The 18,973-nt window shown below is 56.5% G+C and overlaps 1 protein-coding gene across 11 annotated transcripts in view; it reads right to left on the bottom strand.

The window, feature by feature from the left end:
- Positions 1-4,639: 4,639 nt before the first annotated feature.
- Positions 4,640-18,973, bottom strand: part of LOC101675309 (DAB2 interacting protein) — a 186,355-nt gene continuing 172,021 nt past the window's right edge. For 9 of the 11 annotated variants that reach the window (XM_045082346.1, XM_045082345.1, XM_045082341.1 and 6 more), the window contains 5 exons: positions 16,625-17,513; positions 15,785-15,937; positions 13,464-13,657; positions 8,556-8,643; positions 4,640-7,755 (listed from right to left, as the gene is read on the bottom strand). In XM_045082346.1, coding sequence (XP_044938281.1) covers positions 7,588-7,755; positions 8,556-8,643; positions 13,464-13,657; positions 15,785-15,937; positions 16,625-17,513 — 1,492 coding nt within the window. In that variant the 3' untranslated portion in view covers positions 4,640-7,587. The remainder of the gene's footprint in view (positions 7,756-8,555; positions 8,644-13,463; positions 13,658-15,784; positions 15,938-16,624; positions 17,514-18,973) is intronic. The other 2 variants (XM_045082343.1, XM_045082342.1) reach the window with 2 other exon arrangements.

Raw genomic sequence — 18,973 nt, 5'->3', positions numbered from 1 at the left:
GCCGTTCACACCCACTAGATCGTGACCACCATTCCAGAACCATCTGTCCTTTTTCATGCACGAGAATCAAGAAGTCACCCCTGGCTCCTGGTAACAGCCACGGGGAGGGCCGGCAGTGCCGTTTTGGGGTCGGAAAAGTCCGGAGCTCGGTTTTGGGCACGTGGAGCCGGATGCCAACGGGCGATGATGCTACGTGGGCCCGTGGGCCCGTGGCTCCACGTGGGAACGTGGAGCTCAGAGAGAGGTAGAACTGGGTATGGAAACGTGCGGGTGCGTCAGAAAAGCCACGGTATGGAAATCCGTGGCTGTGTGCCCTGCTGGGGGGAGCCACGCCTACAGGAAGGGCAGGTGCTTGTCAGTTCACCCCGGGCCCCACCTGCTGCTCCGGTGACAGTCGTCGCAGGTGGCCCTGCTTCCGTCACTCACACTGCCTGCCCGCTCACGGAGGCCTTGCGTTTCGCGTTGTCAGAGAACGTTCAGAAAAATCATCCAACTTTGCAATTAAGGCAAAAGAGGGCAGCTCATCGTTCCAGTGTCCCCTGGAGTATTGGGGTTTGTTTGTTGTTTATCCTTTTTAAGTTTTATTCTTTTTTTTCCCTTTCTTTCTTTTTTTTTTTTTTTTTTTTTAGAGTGAGCCCACCTGCATGCGTGAGTGGGGTCGTGCAGACAGAGGGAAGAGAGACTTTTTAGAAAGCATTTTTTTTTTTTTTTTTGCATGCATGATAGAGACAGCGAGAGTGCGAGCATGGAAGGGGGGGTGCCAGAGAGAGAAGCAGGGTTCCCACTGAGCAGGGAGCCCGATGCGGGACTCGATCTAGGACCCTGGGATCATGACCTGAGCCCAAGGCAGCCTCTTAACCAAGAGAACCACCCAGGCGCCTCTGGGGGAGGGAGAGACTTAAGTAGGCTCCACGCGCAAGCCCCGTCCCCCTGGGGCTCATCCCCAACCTGAGCAGAAGCGGGTGGGACACCCAGGCAACAGGACACCCAGGTCTCCTTCCCCTCTTTTCTCTCCCTCAGGATTTCCCAGGAGTTGGATGTTGGCACGAGCTGGATTGAGCTTCTAGATTTTTTTTTTTTTCCCTCCCTCTGTCCCATTCTCTGCTTGTGTATTTTGCTGTACTTTCTGGAAGCGCACCCCAACTTTGTATTCCATCACTTCTACTGGATATTCTGTTTTTGTAAAGAACCTAGTAGTCTTTTCTTGATCCTCGTTTCTTTTTCGTGGCACCTGTTCTTGTTTTAGCTCCATAAGGATCTTAGAGTTTGGGGTTATTACTGTTTTTTGATTTTTTTTAATGATCTTCTCTTTCCTGCATTGTCTCTCTTTCCTGTTTCCTCTCTTGGGCTGGTTGGTTTCATCTCTCTTTCAAGTTAGAAGATTTCTTTCTTTTCTTCTCCTTCCTCCCTCCTTGTTTCCCTTCATTCTTTCTTGAGCTGTTATATTTGCAAATCGAGGCTTTATTGCCATATTGAAGCAAAGGCCCAGAGAAATTCCTATCCAGTTCCTTTTACTTACTGGAAGCTTTCCTTAGTCTGGGGGGCGGGGGTGGGGCGTTCCTGGGATGTCGGCGCTCTTCCCACTCCCACGCACGCACACAGAACATGTCGATTGCTGGGTGACGCTATGGGATGCTGGGACAGAGATGCAGTCTTGGCATTGGGGCATCTGGGGGTCTTTTCTCCAAAGCCAGTTTTCCAAAGAATGTTCCAGTCGGGTTGCCTGGGGGTATGGGCTCCGGGCATTCTGGGAGCCGTGCAGGTGAGTGTGGGGCAAGCACTACTGGGGGCAGAAGCTCACTTTACCCCCTGCCACCAGCTCGCAGACCTATACCTCACAGAGCCCTCTGCTCTGCCTCGTGTCCCCAGGTCTGGAGCATGCCTGGTTTGATTCCTCCATAGAAGAAATGTCCAGTTCCTTCCAAGGAGATGAGACGACAAAGAGAAATTTCCTGGTTGTGCAGAGCAGGGGAGGAAGCTGGGGCCTGGTTCTCCTTTTTCCCACCTGGTGTCTTGGCTCTGTCCCATCACGCTGGGACCTCTCACTCCCCAGCCTGTCGGGCGGGGCTGCTCGGCGCACCCCAATTTGTCTGTCTCCCTCCTCAGCTTCCATCTGCCAAGGCTTTTCAAATTCTCCTGTCTACTAAGCCTCCTCCCACACTCACTGCTGACCATCTTTCCAGTGCTTTCCCCATCAGGGTGGCGTTTAGGGAGTTAGAGAGATAAATGTCTGTGGTCCTTACGCTTTAATGAGAAGACGTTTCTTTCAAAAATCTAATTCTATTGATTCAATATTTATTTTTTTAAACTTCCTGATGGTAGCTTTTTTTTTTTCTTGTTTAAACATTTATTATTGATTTTTAGTTTTATTGCTTCGAGGCACAGAATGTGGCCCCAGCTGTGTCTTTGGGCACTTTCTGAGGATTTCATGTCTCAGTATATAGTTGACTTTGGGTCATGTTCCAAGCATACTCAGAAAGAAGGTAAGCTCTCGGGGGCAAGAATAAGGTATCCCTGCTTATTAAACGTTATGAATTATTAAAAGCCTCGGGGTTCTTATTGTCTTCTTCATCTGTAATAAACCAATAGCAGTGGTGTGTTAGTCTCGAAGGTAATTGTGTTTCTGTTGATTTTTTTTCCTTTGCATTTCCAGTTTTTGCTTTCTGTTTGATGCTACTTATTGCACACATAGAGGTTCATGGCTTCCGGACGTTAGTTAAGAGACGCCCTTTGTCAACATGATTTATCTCCTTTGCGGATACTTCTTGCATCCTGTGGTGTTTACGTGGTCCTGCCCAGCGGAGGAATGGCGGTCCTTGATCTTGAGGACCAAGGACAGCGGGATGGAGGCTCTAAGGGGGCCCAGGGGTTTGGCAAGGAGCCGGTAGAGGTTGTGGGAGGTGAAGCCCGGTGGAAATGGGCAGGGGGAGGAGCAGAGGTGACAAGGTGGAGACAGGGTCCCCGGGGCAGCACACCTTAAAGGTTGGCTGAAGGGGGTTGGGAAGAAAAGCCAGCCTGGAGCAGGTGAGCACTTCTGGTGCCGTGGGAAAGAGCAGTGGGTCTGGTTTTAGGAGCGATGCAGGCGGTGGAGGGTAGGGCCCTGGCCAGGGGCTGCCTCAGGAAGAGGGTCTCCTCCTTCCTTGTGGCTGCAGGCAGTGAGGGCTGGGAGGGAGGCTGAGCCCGGGAAGGGTCAGAGGGTCAGCGATGGAGCCTTCACCCTGTGGGCAGGATGGCCCTCTGAGCAGGCAGGGCGTCTGGCTGGGAGATAGGAAAAGAGGGGAGGGACACAGGAACCCACAGGGGCTTGGTGCGAACTGGGGTGGTTTTCGTCTGCTGTGCTCAGCCACCCAGAGAGCATAGGTCATGGGTAGACTCAGGGCTGACGTGATCAAAGGAGATTGCCAGAAAGGGGGCCCGGGAGAAGAGACCGCAGGGGCTAAGCTGGGTGGCGAAGGCAGCAAAGACACAGCAAAGACACCTGGGAGGGAAGGGGGTCTAAGGCCGGGGTACTAATGTAGACAATGGGGAGGGGTCTTCACAGGAGACCAGAGGGCTGTGGAGACCTAGGCTGATGGCCGGAGGCATGGTGGAGGGGCAGAGTCTGAGGGGTGCTGGGCAGGCACGCAGTGGTGTGGGGCAGGGGCCAAGCCAGGAGCAGCAGACGTCTGGGAGGTGGGAGGCAGCCCCTCCCCCACACGAAGCCCCTGGGTTTAGAGGCACCCACGGCCGAGAGGAACACGGGCGGGCTGGTATAGGTGGGCAGTGACATGGGGTTCTGCTACACTGTGCCACGCTGTTCTCAAACCAGGCCTCCCACTGTTTTCAAAGACAAGCACAGGCCCTGGGGTTTCTCTCTGGGAATGCTGGACAGCCGGGGTCCAAGTCCCTGGCAGGAGCCAGACACCTGTGCAGGTGACAGACGGGAAGTCTCCATTGGGGATCTGATGAGACACATCCCTGCCCCCTGTTGTATCTGGCCCCCCTTCCGAGGGGATGGACTGAGGCCTGGCCATGCCCCCTCTCAGCCAGGTGTGAACAGGACGGCACTGACCCCTTGGGGTTACTGGGCAGGGCCTGGCTCCTGCTGAGTCAGCCCCTGGCTGCAATGCCCCCCCTCCACCTGCATGGGTGCAGCCGAAGGGGTCTGGGGGCTGCTTGGTTTCAGAGACCCTGGGTGGGGCCTTGCAAACGGGTCCGGCTCATTGAGAGCCACATGCGTTTCGGCCTTCCAGCCACTGGAAGCTTGGTTTAGCCGCTTAGCCTTGACCTGCTGGTGACACAGACCAAACTCCTGCCCCTCCCCTGGAGAAAGCATCCGAGCGAGGCAGGAGATGGTGTCTGCCACAGGATGTGCAGGAGCCATGCCGTCCCCGTGGGACCAGCAAAGAACTCTCTTTGGAGCTTCTTGGGGCAGGAAGGGCCCTGCAGATGGCACCAGTCCGCTCCCTAAGCGGAGAGACCCCACCTGCTGGAGGTGGCGTTCACTCGGTAAGCGCGCGCTCCCCGTGCTCTGGGAGTCTCCCCGTCCACGACTACTGCCAGGGTGAACCCCGCGCTGCCGCCCCTCGGTAAAGCCCGCAACTCAAGAGTCACCCCTGGAAAATCTCCTGAGACACAGCTGAAGGGAGGGGAGTCAGGCTTAAAATAGCTAAATAAATCTTTAATATTTCTAATTGCAAATGTACAGAAATTGCACAGCCACACAGTTGTAGAACACCAACAACTTTCTCTGTACATTATTACATGGTTAAAAGTCACAGCCGGAAGGAGGACCTCCAGCCAAGACTCCGACGTTTGCATTTTTTTCTTTTTCACATACTTACAAAAGGGGGAACAAGGAGGTGGTGTGGGGCTGGGGGTGGCTTTGGGGCCAAAGGTATAGAAAAGAGGGTCTGTTTCCCTGGACAGCCTGCCTTCCGCGGATGGGCGGGGGGCAGGGAGAGAGGCGTACCCCGGGGCAGATGCTCTGGGGGGAGGGGGGGTGGAGCTCTGGTCTTGGTTCCCCACCCCCCTTTCTGGGCAGTCGGGAAAAAAGTCTTCACTTATAGGAAGTTTGGCAGTTTCCTTCACCCTAAACGTAAGAGTTAAGCAAAAAAGTCAGGCCTCTCTGTGTTGGCAGGGGAGGAGTGCTAGCTGTCTCTGGCAGACTCTGGGCCTGGGGCCCCACTGGGCCTGGGGCCTTACCTTACCAGAGCAGGGCCTGCCTTCCCTCCCTCCCCTTCTCTCTGGCCCTCAGACAAACCGGCCCAACCCTGGGACAAGGGTTCTGCGTGGCTGGGACAGAAGCCACTTTGCTGGTCCCGTCAGGGTGCATGTCCCCAGCAACCCATCCAGACCGCACGCTGCGAAGCCAGCAAGTGCATGCTGCGGGTAGGGAAACCCCAACACCCGATCCCAAACCTCTTCTTCCTGCCCAATACTGTTCTCTAGATTAAAAAATAAAATACACACCATCGGAGAGCAGCGGTCCCGGGCAGCCCTCGGCAGCACCAGGACTAAAGACTATGTACAACCATTAGGTGAAATAGTTACATTACAGTCGAACACCAAGAACATTTACAAAAATTGTCAGACTTGCAATTCAGATAAAAATCTGTGAAGAGTCTGTACACTTTTACAGTTTTTGCACTAAGTAAATAAGGCTCTCGGCCTGAGAGCTCACAACCCACGCCAAGGGCCGCCAGCACCAGACCCGCGCTGGCCTCCTCCACCCGGGGTCCCGGGAACCTCCCCCGTATTGCTAAGAGGCGCTCAGTCCGAGGTTGCTCTACGAGGCATCGAGGCATTGGTGGGAGAGGGGTGGGGGGAAGAGGGGAGGAGACCGAACCAGAGGACGTCACTGGGGCTGGGCCCTGCCTGTGTGGGCAAGAGTGGGGGCAGCGCCAGAGCCCCCACGGCCTTCCTTCCTGAGGTCTGTGACCCTTGGGGGGCCTGCCCTCTCCTCACCGGCCGATCTCTGGCCACACCGAACTGCAGGCTGCATCTGAGAGGCCCCTCCAGGGACACGGGCCAGGACGGGGTGCTGCACGATCTGGGCCACCCTTCCCGCACTCCCCGACCCGGCGGGCTCTGCGGGGACCTCGGCCCCTGGCAGCGGCAGGCCTCCAGTCCCAGGGCCGGGAAGGGCTCAGGCTCTTTCCGAGGGTCTCCCCGGCTTCCCGAGGTTGAGGCGGAGGGGTTGGCTCCGCGGCCCTGCGGCTGGGCAAACAACCAGCTCTGGCCCGAGTTTACCCAGGGCTGGGGGCAGGGACAGGAGGGACCGAGAGACCCAAGCCCCTGCCCACCCATGTCCCGCAAGAGGGGGGAGCAGGGAGGGCTGAGAAGCCACAGAACAGCCTAGAGCTGGGGAAAGCCAGCCCCAGCCGTGCCCCTGTCCTGTCTGCAGCGCCTGGGTCCTCGGCTGGGGGCCCGGGAAGGGTGAGGAGGGAGCCAGCCGCACACACGGGGCCTGGTGCAGGCCGCTGCTGTCTTGGAGAGGGAGCAAGGCTAACATCCTCCAGGGCTGCTATTTCCCATGCAGTGCGCACGCTCAATTTAAAAGGCCCCTGTGTTCCAGCAAGCGAGCAAGCGGGCTTTTGTTTCTAATGCATACTGTGAAAGGAAAAAAAATCACAGTTATCCACCTTCTCAGGGCCTGCTGGCATCAGACTTTCTTTCCACCATCCATCAGGGAAGGTCGGCCTTTCTTTTGGGGTGAGCACCAGCTGGCCACTCCCCGCGCGGCCACCACGTCCTGGCGCGCCAGCCCCGGGAGGAGGGCGGGTACCAGGCACAGGGCCATCTGGGCCGGCTCCGCCCAGATCTTTGGCTTTGGGGAGGCCCGGAGGGTCAACCTGGGCCCAGGGGGGCAAGTGAGGGAGGCTCTGGATCCTCTCCACAGAGATGAGGGCCCAGAAGAGCAAGCCAGGATCCTCACTGTGTCTATTTGGCAACATGAATGGCGGGGGGGCGATTTAGGGAGTCTGGGGACAGGTACATGGGAAGTCCTCGGTTCCTCACAGCCAGGAAGGGTCCCCGGAAGGACTGCATGCAGGGGCAGGTGCTGAGGGCGGAGCCCTGTGGGGACAGGAACTCTGATGGCTCCATCCCTCCCACCCTCTCCCTGCCTGCCAACTGGCCCGGCAGCCCGGGGAAGCGACCAGGAAGCAATGGGCAAGTCCCCCGGGGCAGGGGCCGGGGCCGGGGGCCCCCGCCTCTTCAGTCCTCCACCTCTGCGATGCTCCCCTCTGCACTGCTCCCTCCCGAGGGAGGGTGTAGGGGCTACATGCACTTGGCCAGGTCAAGAAAGAAAGGTGACACACACCAAATTCAATAACCAACAGAGACATATTTTGGCAGGCCCCTGCTCCCACCAGGCCATCCCCTCAACAGCGTGCAGTCTCCTTGGCCTGCACCGAACTCGCTTCTCGGGCCAGAAGAGAGGGGAGCAGGCCCGCGCCGCGTCAGTCTGTCGAGGCTCCCTCCGTGGCACCTCCTGGACCGCAGGTGGAGGGAAAGGGGGGGGAGCCTGGGCCTCCCGCCCCCGCGCTGGGGCTCCCCGGGCTGAGGTCTGCCCTGCGCCACCACAGTCCTCCCTCCTCGGGCAGGTTAACAGTGGCTGCTGTTTCGGAACTCGCCGTTCTCGGTAATCTGCAATTTGGTGGGGTTGGTGGGGGAGACGCCGTTACGGGCTTGCATGCTGTACCTCTCTTTCAGCTGCGTCAGGGCGCTCATGAGGCGGGCGTTGGCGGCGTCCAGCGAGGCGATGCGCTTCTCCTGGGGGCAAAGAGGGCATCAGTTGGGGCCGCAGGGGGCTGTGCTGGGACAGGGGTCTTCCCAGGGCTGACGGTGGGGAGGACCGGGAGCCCAGGGCGTGTGAAGGGCGGGAAAGGGGCTGAGGTCATGGGGCCGTGGGTGTGTGGGGAGGAGGCCGGGGAGCAGGCGGCCTCAGTGCCGTGGCCCGAGACCTTAAGCCAGCCTTCCTGGGTCTCTCACATCACTGCTTCTCCCCAGAGCGGCACAGTGGTGTTGTCCACCAGGTACAAGGGTACGAGGTCTGTGCCCTCGCTCACATGCGTGTAAGTGACACAGAGGTCACAGCTCCTGGCTGGTCCGTGCTGCTCAGAATCTGAGCAAGGCCTGGCCCTGTTCCTGGGTGAGTGAGGGGGAGGAGTGCAGGGAAGGCGAACGGAGGCCAGAGTGTCTTCTGGGCCTGCTCTCTCAGTCCCCCGGGAAGCCACAGTTCTGAACTAGAGCCCCTCTGCTCTGTCTGCCCAGCCTGCTGTCACTCCATGCCGTCCCCAGTCCCCTCCTGAAAGCTTCCACTCTTGGGTCAGTACCCGCCAAGTCACCCCAGTAGGGCAGGAGGTGCCCCACCCTTTCCAGAGCCTGTGCTAGTGAGCTTGTGATCCACTGAGACCCCGAAGCCGGACTTCTCGGATCAGAGAGCCTGGCCTCCTGTCCCTCCTCAGCTTTTACAGTGGGGGTATGACTGGGGGCGAGGAGATGTCCAAATCAGCCCGCTCCTTCCCCCAGGTCCTTCAACACCTCTGGCTGACCAAAGGGCCAGAACCCACCTGGGCGTCGATGATCTTCTGTTTGGAGTCTACCGCTGCTTGCATCTCAGCATGGTCCTTCTTCAGCTCCTCCTCCACTGACATCAGCCTGTGACCAGACAGAAGGACAGTCCAGCTAGCACTCAAGGGAGCAGCTAAGGAGGTGGGGTGGGGGGAGGGGGCTTGTGGGAAGAAGCCATCACACGGGCACAGAGGGCACATACTAGAAGAGCCCGTTCAGCGGGCCTCCAACCACTGACAAGAGATGGGTCTGTTCCTTCTTATACTTAACCTGCTCCAGACTCTGTTCCCAAATTCCCCAGAAGCCCTTGGAGGTGCCCATTTCTGGATGTTCTTCCAGGAGCCACAGTAGGTGAGGAGGGGGTTAGATCTTCACCGCCCCCCAGAGCAAGGCAGGGGGTGTAGTGTCAGAAGATCCAATCTATGGCATAGGGGGAGGATTAAAACTCTGCAGGGCTCTAGGGCTTTCTCCACCCACCCACATTCACCAAGACTACGCTAAGACGGGTGCGGCACTCGACATAGTGAGATGAATAGAGATCTCCATCACTCAAAAAGTTACAAGGTGGCAGGGATACAGACAGGCAGACACCAGCCATGCCCCGCACGGGAGGCCTGGAGGCCATGGGAACGAGAACAGGGAGTAGGTAACTGTCCTGGAGGGTGGGGTGGGGTATCAACAGGGTCTGAAGGTGCGGTAACGAGTAGGGGAGATGGGAGGAATGCCGTGTGCAGAAGCCCAGAGCTAAGGCACGTGTGTGTCTGTCACCAGCTGCTCCTTCCCTGAAACCCCTCCTGGCCTCACCTCGTGGTGCACCTGTCAATCACAGTGGCTCATACCTACCTTCTGACTCTCTTGCATTAGTTTCTGGACTCCACACTCTCTGGGTCTGCCTCCTAGCTGGCAGGCCACTACTCTGCCGATGCCTGTTGCCCCTGCCCCCAGCATGTCAGGGCCCTGCGGGGTCAGTCCCAGTGCCCGTTGTTCTTGTTCCCCACGCTCTTTTCAGACAAGCTCACCTGCTCCAAGGGCTTCGTGCCCATTGCTACCTGCACAACTTCTCCAGGCCTGCAGAGCTGTAACCTAACCCTCGGGGGAGCCCCTGATGCAGAAGGAGCACGGGGAGGTCAACTGTGCTAGGGCAAGTACCCATGGGGCCTTGTGCGAAGTCAACAGGATTAGCAGTCAGGGAGCACTGACCAGGAGGAAGGGGTGAAGGGCCACACCAAGGGGGGTTCCTTGTCACAGTAAGATCAGACACTGAGTAAATCCTGTAGGAAGTAGGGAGGGAAGACCAGGGAGCAGAGGGGCACCGAATGGCGTCAATCCGAAGGGAAATTACACTAGGGGAGAGAGACATGGGCTTCCAGCTGGTGGGAAAACAGGGACTGGGTTTACCCTCCTGCCATCAAACAATAATACTAAGAAACTAGAAATCCAAATGAAAATATGGAAAAAAAAAAAAAGGCTTCCCGGCTATGATCAACAGGCAGTGCGTCCTAAGGAAAGGGAATGCGTGAGCTGAGCCCCGCTCACGGCCTGGAGTGTCCAGGTCCAACAAAAGGGAAGTAATGTCATGGAGCTGAGGAGAGCCAGGGAAGCAGTGCCCAAGAAGAAGACACAGGGAAAAGTCCACGTATCTCCTGAGAGTTCCCCTTGATTCTTCAGCTGGGGATGGGTCTGCAGGCCTGTGAGAACACAGCCAGGCTGGGGCAGGAACCACGGGAACATTAGAATAAACAACCCCAAGGAGAGCTCACACTCCTACCTGGCAGAGTAGAAAGACATACTAACACGGGGACATAAAGTAGACTCCCCAGAAGGAAAGTGGAGCCAGGTTAGGTTAAATTAGAGGCTGTCCAGACCCACCCCAACAAAGCTTAAACGTAAGCCTCCAACGAATCAAACTAATTCCAAATAACCTCATTGTGTCCCAGAACAAAGCCTCAGAAATATTTAAAAGAACACAAAATATCCCACACCTACATAAAAGTCACAATGTCTGGCATCCAACCAGAAATCACCAAGCGTAAGAGAAAGAGAAAAATAGAATCAATAACCAGGAAGAAAATTAATAAAAACAGACTCAGAAATGTCACAGACGACAGAATTAGTAGACATTGAAACAGCCATTGTAAATATATTCCACGTGTTTGAGAAGATACAGAGGAAAGCCTAAGTATGATGAGAAGAGAAATGGACAGAATTTAAACCAAGCTGAAAGTCTGAAAGTGAAAAATACAGTATCTGAAATGAAATGAAAAAATACTAGGTAGGATTAATAACAGATTAGACACTGAAGAAGAAATGATTATTAATCTTGCAGACCCAGGGATAGAAATCTCCTGATATACAATGGAGGGGAAAAAGTATAAAAAGGGGGCACCTGGGTGGCTCAGTGGGTCACATCTCTGCCTTTGGCTCAGGTCAGGGTCTCAGGGTGCTGGGATAGAGCCCCGCATCCAGTCCCGTATCCAGCCCTGCATGAGGCTTTCCACTCTGCGGGGAGCCTGCTTCCCGGTCTCCCACTGCCTACCTCTGCCTACATGTGATCTCTCTCTCTCTCACTTTGTCAAATAAATATATAAAGTCTTTTAAAAAAAGTTTAAAAAGAACACACTGGAGCTTCAGAGTAATGTGGGATAATATAAAGCAGCCTAATGTATACGGGATGGGATTCCTAGAGGAAGGATGGCATACCTACAGATTCAAGAGCTCAAACCCAAGAAACATGAAGAAAACCATGCCAAGGATCATCATAATCAAATTATCAGCAATCAACAATAAAAAAAAAAAATCTTAAAAAAGCCAGAGAATAAAGACAGTTTAAATACAAAGGAACAAAAGTAATGACAGAATCCCTACTATTATAGTCGGACAGGGCCCAACTGGGCCCACTGCCTGTTTTTGTAAATAGCCACACCACACGCACAGTTCTGCTCAAATAGCGTGGCTGAACACTTACAGAGGCCATATGGTCTTGCAAGGCCTAAAATATTTATTATCTGCCCCTTTATGGGAAGTCACCAACTCTTGCCCTAAAGTGACAGAGATATAGCTAATAAGCCAGTAAGAAATAAAATACAATTATAAAAATGCTCAATCCAAAAGAATGCAGAAAAAAAGGAACAGAACAGATGGTAGGAATAGAAAACAGTAGCAAGATAGAGATTTAAACCCAATTATATTGATTATTACATTAAATATAAATGGTCTAAACACTCCAATTAAAAGGCAAAATAACTGCCAGATTAGACAAAAAGCAAAAACTGAAAAGGTGTCTACAAAAGAAACTTATTTATATAGAAAGACACAGATTGGTTCCAAGGCTAATACTAATCAGAATAAAGTTGGTATATCTAAAATCAACATCAAAGTAGATTCCAAAGTATTATGAGAGATAAAGAAGGTGATTTTATAACAATAAAGATGCCAGTTCATCACCAGCACATAACAATCCTAGATGTGGATGCAGAGTTTCAGTGTACATGAAGCAAAAATGAAAGAAAAAAGAAATACACAAATCCACAATTACGATTAAAACCTTCAATATTCTTTTCTCAGTAAGTAATAGAACAATGAGCACTTAACAAGTAGGCAAAAAACTAGTAATAACATAGGAGAATTCAAACCATGCTACCAACAAAATCGATAAGCAACATTTCCATTAGGGAGGAAGAACAGCGGGATGGGTTAGTAGAAATAAATGTATTAAGCAAGCCACTGAATTCAGAGACCACGCAGCCTTCAGAGAAGAGAAAGGATGAGGAGGTGGTGGTTAGTTTGAGAAGCATTTCCATTCTTGAAACCACACACATGAAGAGAGCTGAGAACAGAGCTGGCTGTCAAGTGATCGGTGGATTTCTAGCCAGCCCAGTTATAGGCCCTCTGCTCATGCTAACCATTTAACAATGAACAAACCCACAGGTAAGCGAAGCAAACAATAATTAGGAGCAGAGAAACAGGCAGCCTAAAGAGGAAGCACCTGGGAAGGGTTACTATAGTGGATGAAGAGGGGTGGTGGGGGAGAACCGTCCTGGCTCTGGCAGGCCTGCAAAGCCTGTCCAGATGACAGACTTGAATCATGCAAACAAACAAGCTGCAAAACCCACAGCGTGTCCTCCTCAACCTATTACTGTCGTGAAGAAGTGAACATCACGACTGGGACACCATGGGACGGCCAGGATGTTACACCTTCACTGCACTCCCCACCTACAGACACGAACGAGGGTGTACCCGCCCCACCCATGGGTGCAGAGAGAGACAGCATGTGATATCCAAGCCATCAACAGAGATGAGAGTCAGCATCGAAGCCAACGGAGATCTTTGCTGGATCCCTCACCTTCCAACTCAATAGATCCCAAACTGGCATGGTTGGGATGCCTAAACTCCCAAGGACCCTAATCTCAGCAACTGGCACCGAGAGACACCCCGATGCTCTTGGTAGAAATCTGGGGTCATTCTGCCTCCTTCTCCTTCACCCACTGAATGTAACTGACTTATCCCCACTTTTCCTGCCCTGAGTTGGGTCCTCACTGTGTTTCCTGGCACCTCCAATCCCACCTCCCCTGACAGTGCTCCCCAAGAGCACAGGACTCCTTCCAGGAGTCACAGGCCATGTCAGCTGGCCTTGGCTGACCTCCTGCTGGATCCAACTCTGCATTCTACCATCAGTACACACTGATGGCGGGGCTCCCCACGCCCCAGGCTGCTTCCCACCTCCAGGCCTGTGCCACACTGTCCCTGTCCCCTGGGACACTCTCCTCCTTCCACTCCCATCTCCCCGTGCAGCTGATCAGCCCTTCCTCCCTTCAGGAGGGCGGTGCAAAGGTCTGCCCACTGTGTGTGTGAGTGGGGGTGGGGAGTGGGACCAGAACTGGCCCAGAGCAGGAGAAGGCTGTCCTCACCTGCTGATGATGCCCTTCATCTGGATGTCCTTGTCCTCCTGCTGCCGCCGGAGCCTCTCCTCACCCTCCTCCAGCCGCGCCTGGTACTCTAGCACCAGCTTCTGCGTCGTCTCCTCCTGGCACTTGAACAGGGTCTCATACTCTTCCAGCTTCTTGGTAGAGATTCGCAGCTTGTCCTGCAGCACCGCCAGGTCCTACCAGGAGGGCAGCGTGCCACGGGCACAGCACCCAGGACAGAGAGCATAGCCTCATGAGCCCGAGCAGGAGCGCAGGGTGGGAGGGAGCCCAGTTCGGGATGTACCAGCGGTCTTCACCACCTCAGCCCACTGGACACAGTGAGGAGATGCCTTCGGGGCCCAGCCAGAAGGGCCAGGGTGAGACTCCAAGCCTGTCCCCGCCCAGGGCTCCTCCCCTCCTAACTCCCACCCCTGCAGCCTGATCTTACAGCTATGAGGGAATGAAGATTCAAACCTAAATCTCAGAAGCAAGGATTGAACTAGAGCACTGAGTTTTTTAAAAATAATAAACAAATGTTAAAACACACTTTTGAATATATTGAGATCTGACAGTGCCCTGAGAGATAGGGACTCCATAGGAGGGGGAACCGAGGCCTCAGAAGGTTCTCCAATCCCATGGGGACTGACCCGTGGGGTGAGACCCTAGCCTCCCAGCCTCTACTCGACCATAAAGCAAGGGCAGTGGCATGGGGAAGTGAGGGGGCAGAGAGGCTAAAGGTAAGGTGGGGTTGACACCAAGGGGTTGGGGGCCAGGGTGCTGCGACAATATGGGACTGGGGAGGCAGGGGGAGCCTCTCCTGGAGTCCTAGGCAATGCAAGCCTAGGACTTTGGCAAAGGACCACCCGAAAGTTGGGAAGGCAGCAAGTCCAGATGCTGGTCAGAGGCCCAGCCCCAGCCCAAGCTAAGCTCCTGAAGCAAAGCTGGACCCACAGGAGAGCCTGGCTGCAGGACAGATGACCCCGGCCCGTCCCAAGTGTTGCTCAGCCACCAGAGCCGGATAGAGAGCATCCTTCCTGACAGAGGCAGTGCCACGTCTCCAGGAAGCTCGAGAGAAAAAGGTCTCCCCCGGATCTGCCTGTGGGGGTTAGCAGCAGAGAGGATAAGAGAAGCAGTAGCTCGTTCAGCCACGGAACGGCAAGGAAAGAGGGCACTCCAGCTGCAGCCTGACCTGTGCAAGTCACAAACGGGACTCTGGGTCTCCGAGAGGTGCAATAGCCCAGCCCCAGGCTCACAAAGGGAGTCAGGGCTAAGGCTGGCCCAACTTGCTGCCCAACCGAACTCTGGCTCTTGGAGCACCGAGCCCCGTGTCGCCCTGCCCCCTTCACGTAATTATGGTGAAAGCAGGTGGATGCAGTGGACTAAGGGGATGGTGGAGGGTGGCGGAATGCAGCATGGACGTGAACGTCACCCTAGGCCGGGGGAGGGAGAGCTGCCCCCCTGACCTCCGTGCCCTCGCCTGAGAGGCTGCTAAAGGCTTTCCTAGGGCTGAGGCAAGGGCATCTAGGGGAGTGGAAGAAGTGGCTGCCATTCTGAGGTGGCTCTGCGCTGGGTCCTGCGTCTTCTGGGCTCTGGCCCGCAGGAGGACACAAGAACCAGCCGTGGAACCACGGCAGTTGCCATGACAACGGGCAGAATTTGGGAGGACAGAAGCCCCCCCACCGCCCCACTAATTGCTAGATGTGTGTGGTGGGTGGAGTCTGGGTATTTCAGAACTGTTTTCCCCCCAGCGGGAAGAAAACCTCTCAGTAGCAGTTGGACCCTTTACCTGGCTCTTTCTCTCTCATGTCCTGGTGGAGACAGGAACTGGGCAAGAGCCAGGCTCTGGATAGGTGCAAACCCAGAGTGGGGGGCCTGGTTGGGGACAGCCCTCCCCACTGTCTCGGGGAACCACACCTCTCTGCCCCCTCATGCACGAAACTCCCTATGACGGTCTCCATGTGCCTCTCTGGCACTCCCAGCCCGCAAGTCCCAGCCTCGCAGAAGCTCGGTGGCCTGGTCACTCAGGGAAGGGGTTCCCAGAGGTCTGAGGACTAGGAACCAGAATCTGGATTCTGTACAATTTCCAGCCGAGCCTCACGTGCAGCTGGTACAGGAATTCTTAGCTCTAAGCAAAATTCCTCTTGCTGCTCTTTTTCCAGAGTCCACGGCTGATGTCCGTATGGAGGACCAGGGGTGGAGAGGGGACTGGCCATACGCAGGGAACAAGCAGTACCTCTCATTCAGGGCTCGAGGGGAGAGAACGTTGCCAGTGGCCATAGGCAGGCAGCCCCGCCCTACCCCGAAATGCCAGGGTCCGGCTTTACCTTTTCTGCTTGGCTGAGCTCCTCCTTACTCCTTAGCCTATCCCTGTGGGGGGGGTCTGGGCCCAGGCCCTCGTCTTCTAACAACTGCGCGTTCATGGTCAAGAGCCAAGCGGCTGTGCGGTCCAGGGCATTGGGGCTCACAGGTGAAGGGCCCTACAATGAAACACAGCTGTGAGGGTCTGGAGGGAGGCAGGGAGGGGGCCACCAGGTGAGTCACAGGGACAAGTGGCTCAGGGACATTGCAAGGGTAGGGGACCTCCAACCGGCCAGTTACTGATACAGTCCCCGACTCAGGAATTCCCACTCCTGATGGCAGCCTGGGCAGAGTCAGGAGCCCAGGTGGCCTGAGTGCCCCTCTCTGCCACCCAGGTGAGAGCAAGTGAGCTCGGCCCGGCGGGTGGGCGGGCATTCAACCCAGAGCACATCTGTCCCACGTACTATGTGTGGCCCCAGGGTGACACGAAAGTCCTGGAGGCCAGCTCAGAGCACAAAGGTGGGGGTGCTGGGGGTCTGGTCCTAACCTGGGTGGGGCCCGGAACTGGAGATGGATGGACCCCTCCCCTCTCTCCCTGACCCCAGCTGCCCCTGGGAGAACTGGCAGAGAGACCCCAAGGCCACACTGTTCCTGGTCAAGGATTCCGGCAGGGACCGGTGGGCCTCGGGAGAGAGGAGAGGTGGTATGCGTGGCAGGCTGGTGGGATGGGGCCACGTGTGGCCTTGCTCAGCATGGGATGGCAGCTGAGGACAGGTGAAATGACCAGGAGGAGCAGCACAACACGGGTGGGGTATGACGGCCCGGCAGCCCGAGAGCACAGCCTGCCCTTGGACAGCACCACTGACCTGCTTGTGCACTGCACGAGGCTTGAGCTCCGGGCTGTCACCCTTGGACGAGGATGAGGGCTGCCGAAGCCGGGCTCCGGGGCCAGCCCAATCAGGCGAGGCCGACGCCAGGGTTCCACTCGAGGGCCGCGGGTACTGCAGGGTGCTCAGCAGGGTGGGTGGCGTCCGGCCGCGGGGTGCGGGAGGTGGCGGCGGGGGCGGTGGCGGCGGCTGGTCGATCCTCCGCTGGGGGCCGGCACTGTTCTGCCGCGGCACCGTGGGCTGCCCGCCCTTCTCAGTCAGTGACATCTGCCGCCGCGCCAGCTCCCCGGGCCGCCGTGCCAGGTCCTCAGCGGCGCTGCTGAAACTTCCCAGCTTGGCAGCAGCTGCCAACTCCTCACTGTTGCTGTGGGAGCTCAAGGAGCTGTGGCCCTCGGAGCCCGAGTCGCCCAGGCCACGAGGCGAAAGCGGCAGGCCAGCCGCCATCTGGTACACGGGGTTCTGGAAGGAGAGTGGCGCCAGTAGCTGGGGCCGGCCTGGGGCGCCCTCGGAGGTACCCGGCGTGGTCGGCGTCTGGCCTGCCCGCCGCACCGTGGCCAGCCCTGCCAGGCTCGCTGGGGCTGCCCGAGCCGGCCACCCGGCCACCAGCTGTGATGCCGGCGCCTGCCCATCGGCGGTGAGGGCGTCGGGGCCCGCCGGGGAGCCCGCCTCCCCGTCCAGCGTGCGGGCATCTTGGAGGTCCACCATAGACAGGCTCTTGCCACCATTGGCCATCTGAAGATCAGGCTCGTTGGCTTCCGAGTAACTCGAGCTGCGGGCAGGTGAGGGCTGGACCCCGGAGGACCTTGTGACAAAAAACAAGTCCTTGTTTTCGGGGGTTGGAGACGGTAACCGGGTGAAATCTATGAGACTGCAGGGAGACAAGCACACACAGGGAAAGAAGGGGGAAGAGAAGAGCTGTTGAGTGCGGCCAAGGCGGCTCCAAACCAAGAACCCCGCCAGCCTGCCGGGGCCTGGCAGCCTGAGCACGAGCCGGGGCTGCAGGGGGAGGGGGAGGCAGGGCAGGGGAGAGGAGGTGCACAGGCTGCAGAAGTGGGCTGGTCTTGCAACCAGTGGCCTGGCTGCAGCACCAAACCACAGCCCCGGCCGCAGCCCCTGGTGGAGGCCACCTCAGGGACTGGGCGGCCAGGACAGCCGCTCCTGCACAGCACCTCCCTTCTAGGGGCTGGCGCTGCTAGTTCCAGGCCAGGCAGCCCGGCACATCCGTTCCTGGTTCAGCTACACCTTGGGACATTGGGTGCCGCAGCCTGGAGTGTTCTAGAAAATTCCCCCTAGCTAAACCCAAACCCACAATGCAGTGGCTCTCTGCTATCCAAGGGTCTGACTTCAAAGAGGCTCCTGCAGCCTCTTCCCTCTTGTTCCTCCCCAGACTGACAACCAGAATGGGGACCTAGTGAAGCCTTCCCCCCCACCCCCACCCCTACCCCGCCCAGCCTCCTGCTGCCACCTTTGTCTGACTGGCAGGCGGGGGCTGCTGTTCCTGGCAAAAACAAGGAATCAGAGGAGGTGTGACTCAGGCAGGGAAGGTCTGCACCTGCAGAGGCAGGCTGTACCCTCCCCCCAGTGCCCCAGCCTCTCCCTGGCCCCTCCCCGGAAGCCGGCTCCTTAGAAAGCACAATGTGGTAGGTCAGGTGGGCTTTGGAGAGGAGGTTGTAGGGGTGGGGTAAAGAGAGCTCTGAGCAGACGGGGGCTCGACTATGGGGGGCTGGAGTTGGCCCAGCCTGGGATGGAGAGGTGCCGGGCTCCCTCTCAGCCTGAACTGAACTCTACCAAAACTGCTTTGTCTCGCTCAGCAGCTTGAATGAATGGACGCCCAAGGCTCACAGGGAGCTGGGAAGTGGCGTCCAGGCCTCTGCACTGCTGGCCTCCTCCCCGGCCTCCAGTCCTGCACACCACACCCCCGAGGTTCCTGATCTCAGTGCCCTTGCCTGCTTATAGGTCTGCCACCGCCTCAAGACAGGACCTGACTCCCGGCTCTGCTGTCCAGCCTTGTCCTTACGAGTTGGCCCAAAATGGCTGCAGGGGAGGGCATGAGTGAGGCAGAAATAGTTCCCCATAAACCCAAGTCTTTCAAAGGAACATCCTCATTTTGATATTAATATTCGAGAACGTTCTGCCTCCCTGTCCACCAACTGCTTTATTTACAGGTCACTGTGCCTTTGGGGCAAGCTCAGACTGTGGTCTGGACCTCCGATACCTCCCCTAGTTTATGGAGCTCCCAGACTCAGAGCCTTGCAGTCAGTCACCCTGCACATGCCTGAGTGCTACTTCTGGAGGTTGATTCAGACGCAGGAAATACCAACAGAGTAT

This window comes from Mustela putorius, unplaced genomic scaffold, assembly GCF_011764305.1.
Source record: "Mustela putorius furo isolate JIRA1106 unplaced genomic scaffold, ASM1176430v1.1 tig00000596_pilon_pilon_pilon, whole genome shotgun sequence".
Classification (NCBI taxonomy): domain Eukaryota; kingdom Metazoa; phylum Chordata; class Mammalia; order Carnivora; family Mustelidae; genus Mustela; species Mustela putorius.
Note: the sequence above shows the minus strand (reverse complement) of the source record. Positions and strands in the feature narration are given on the sequence as shown.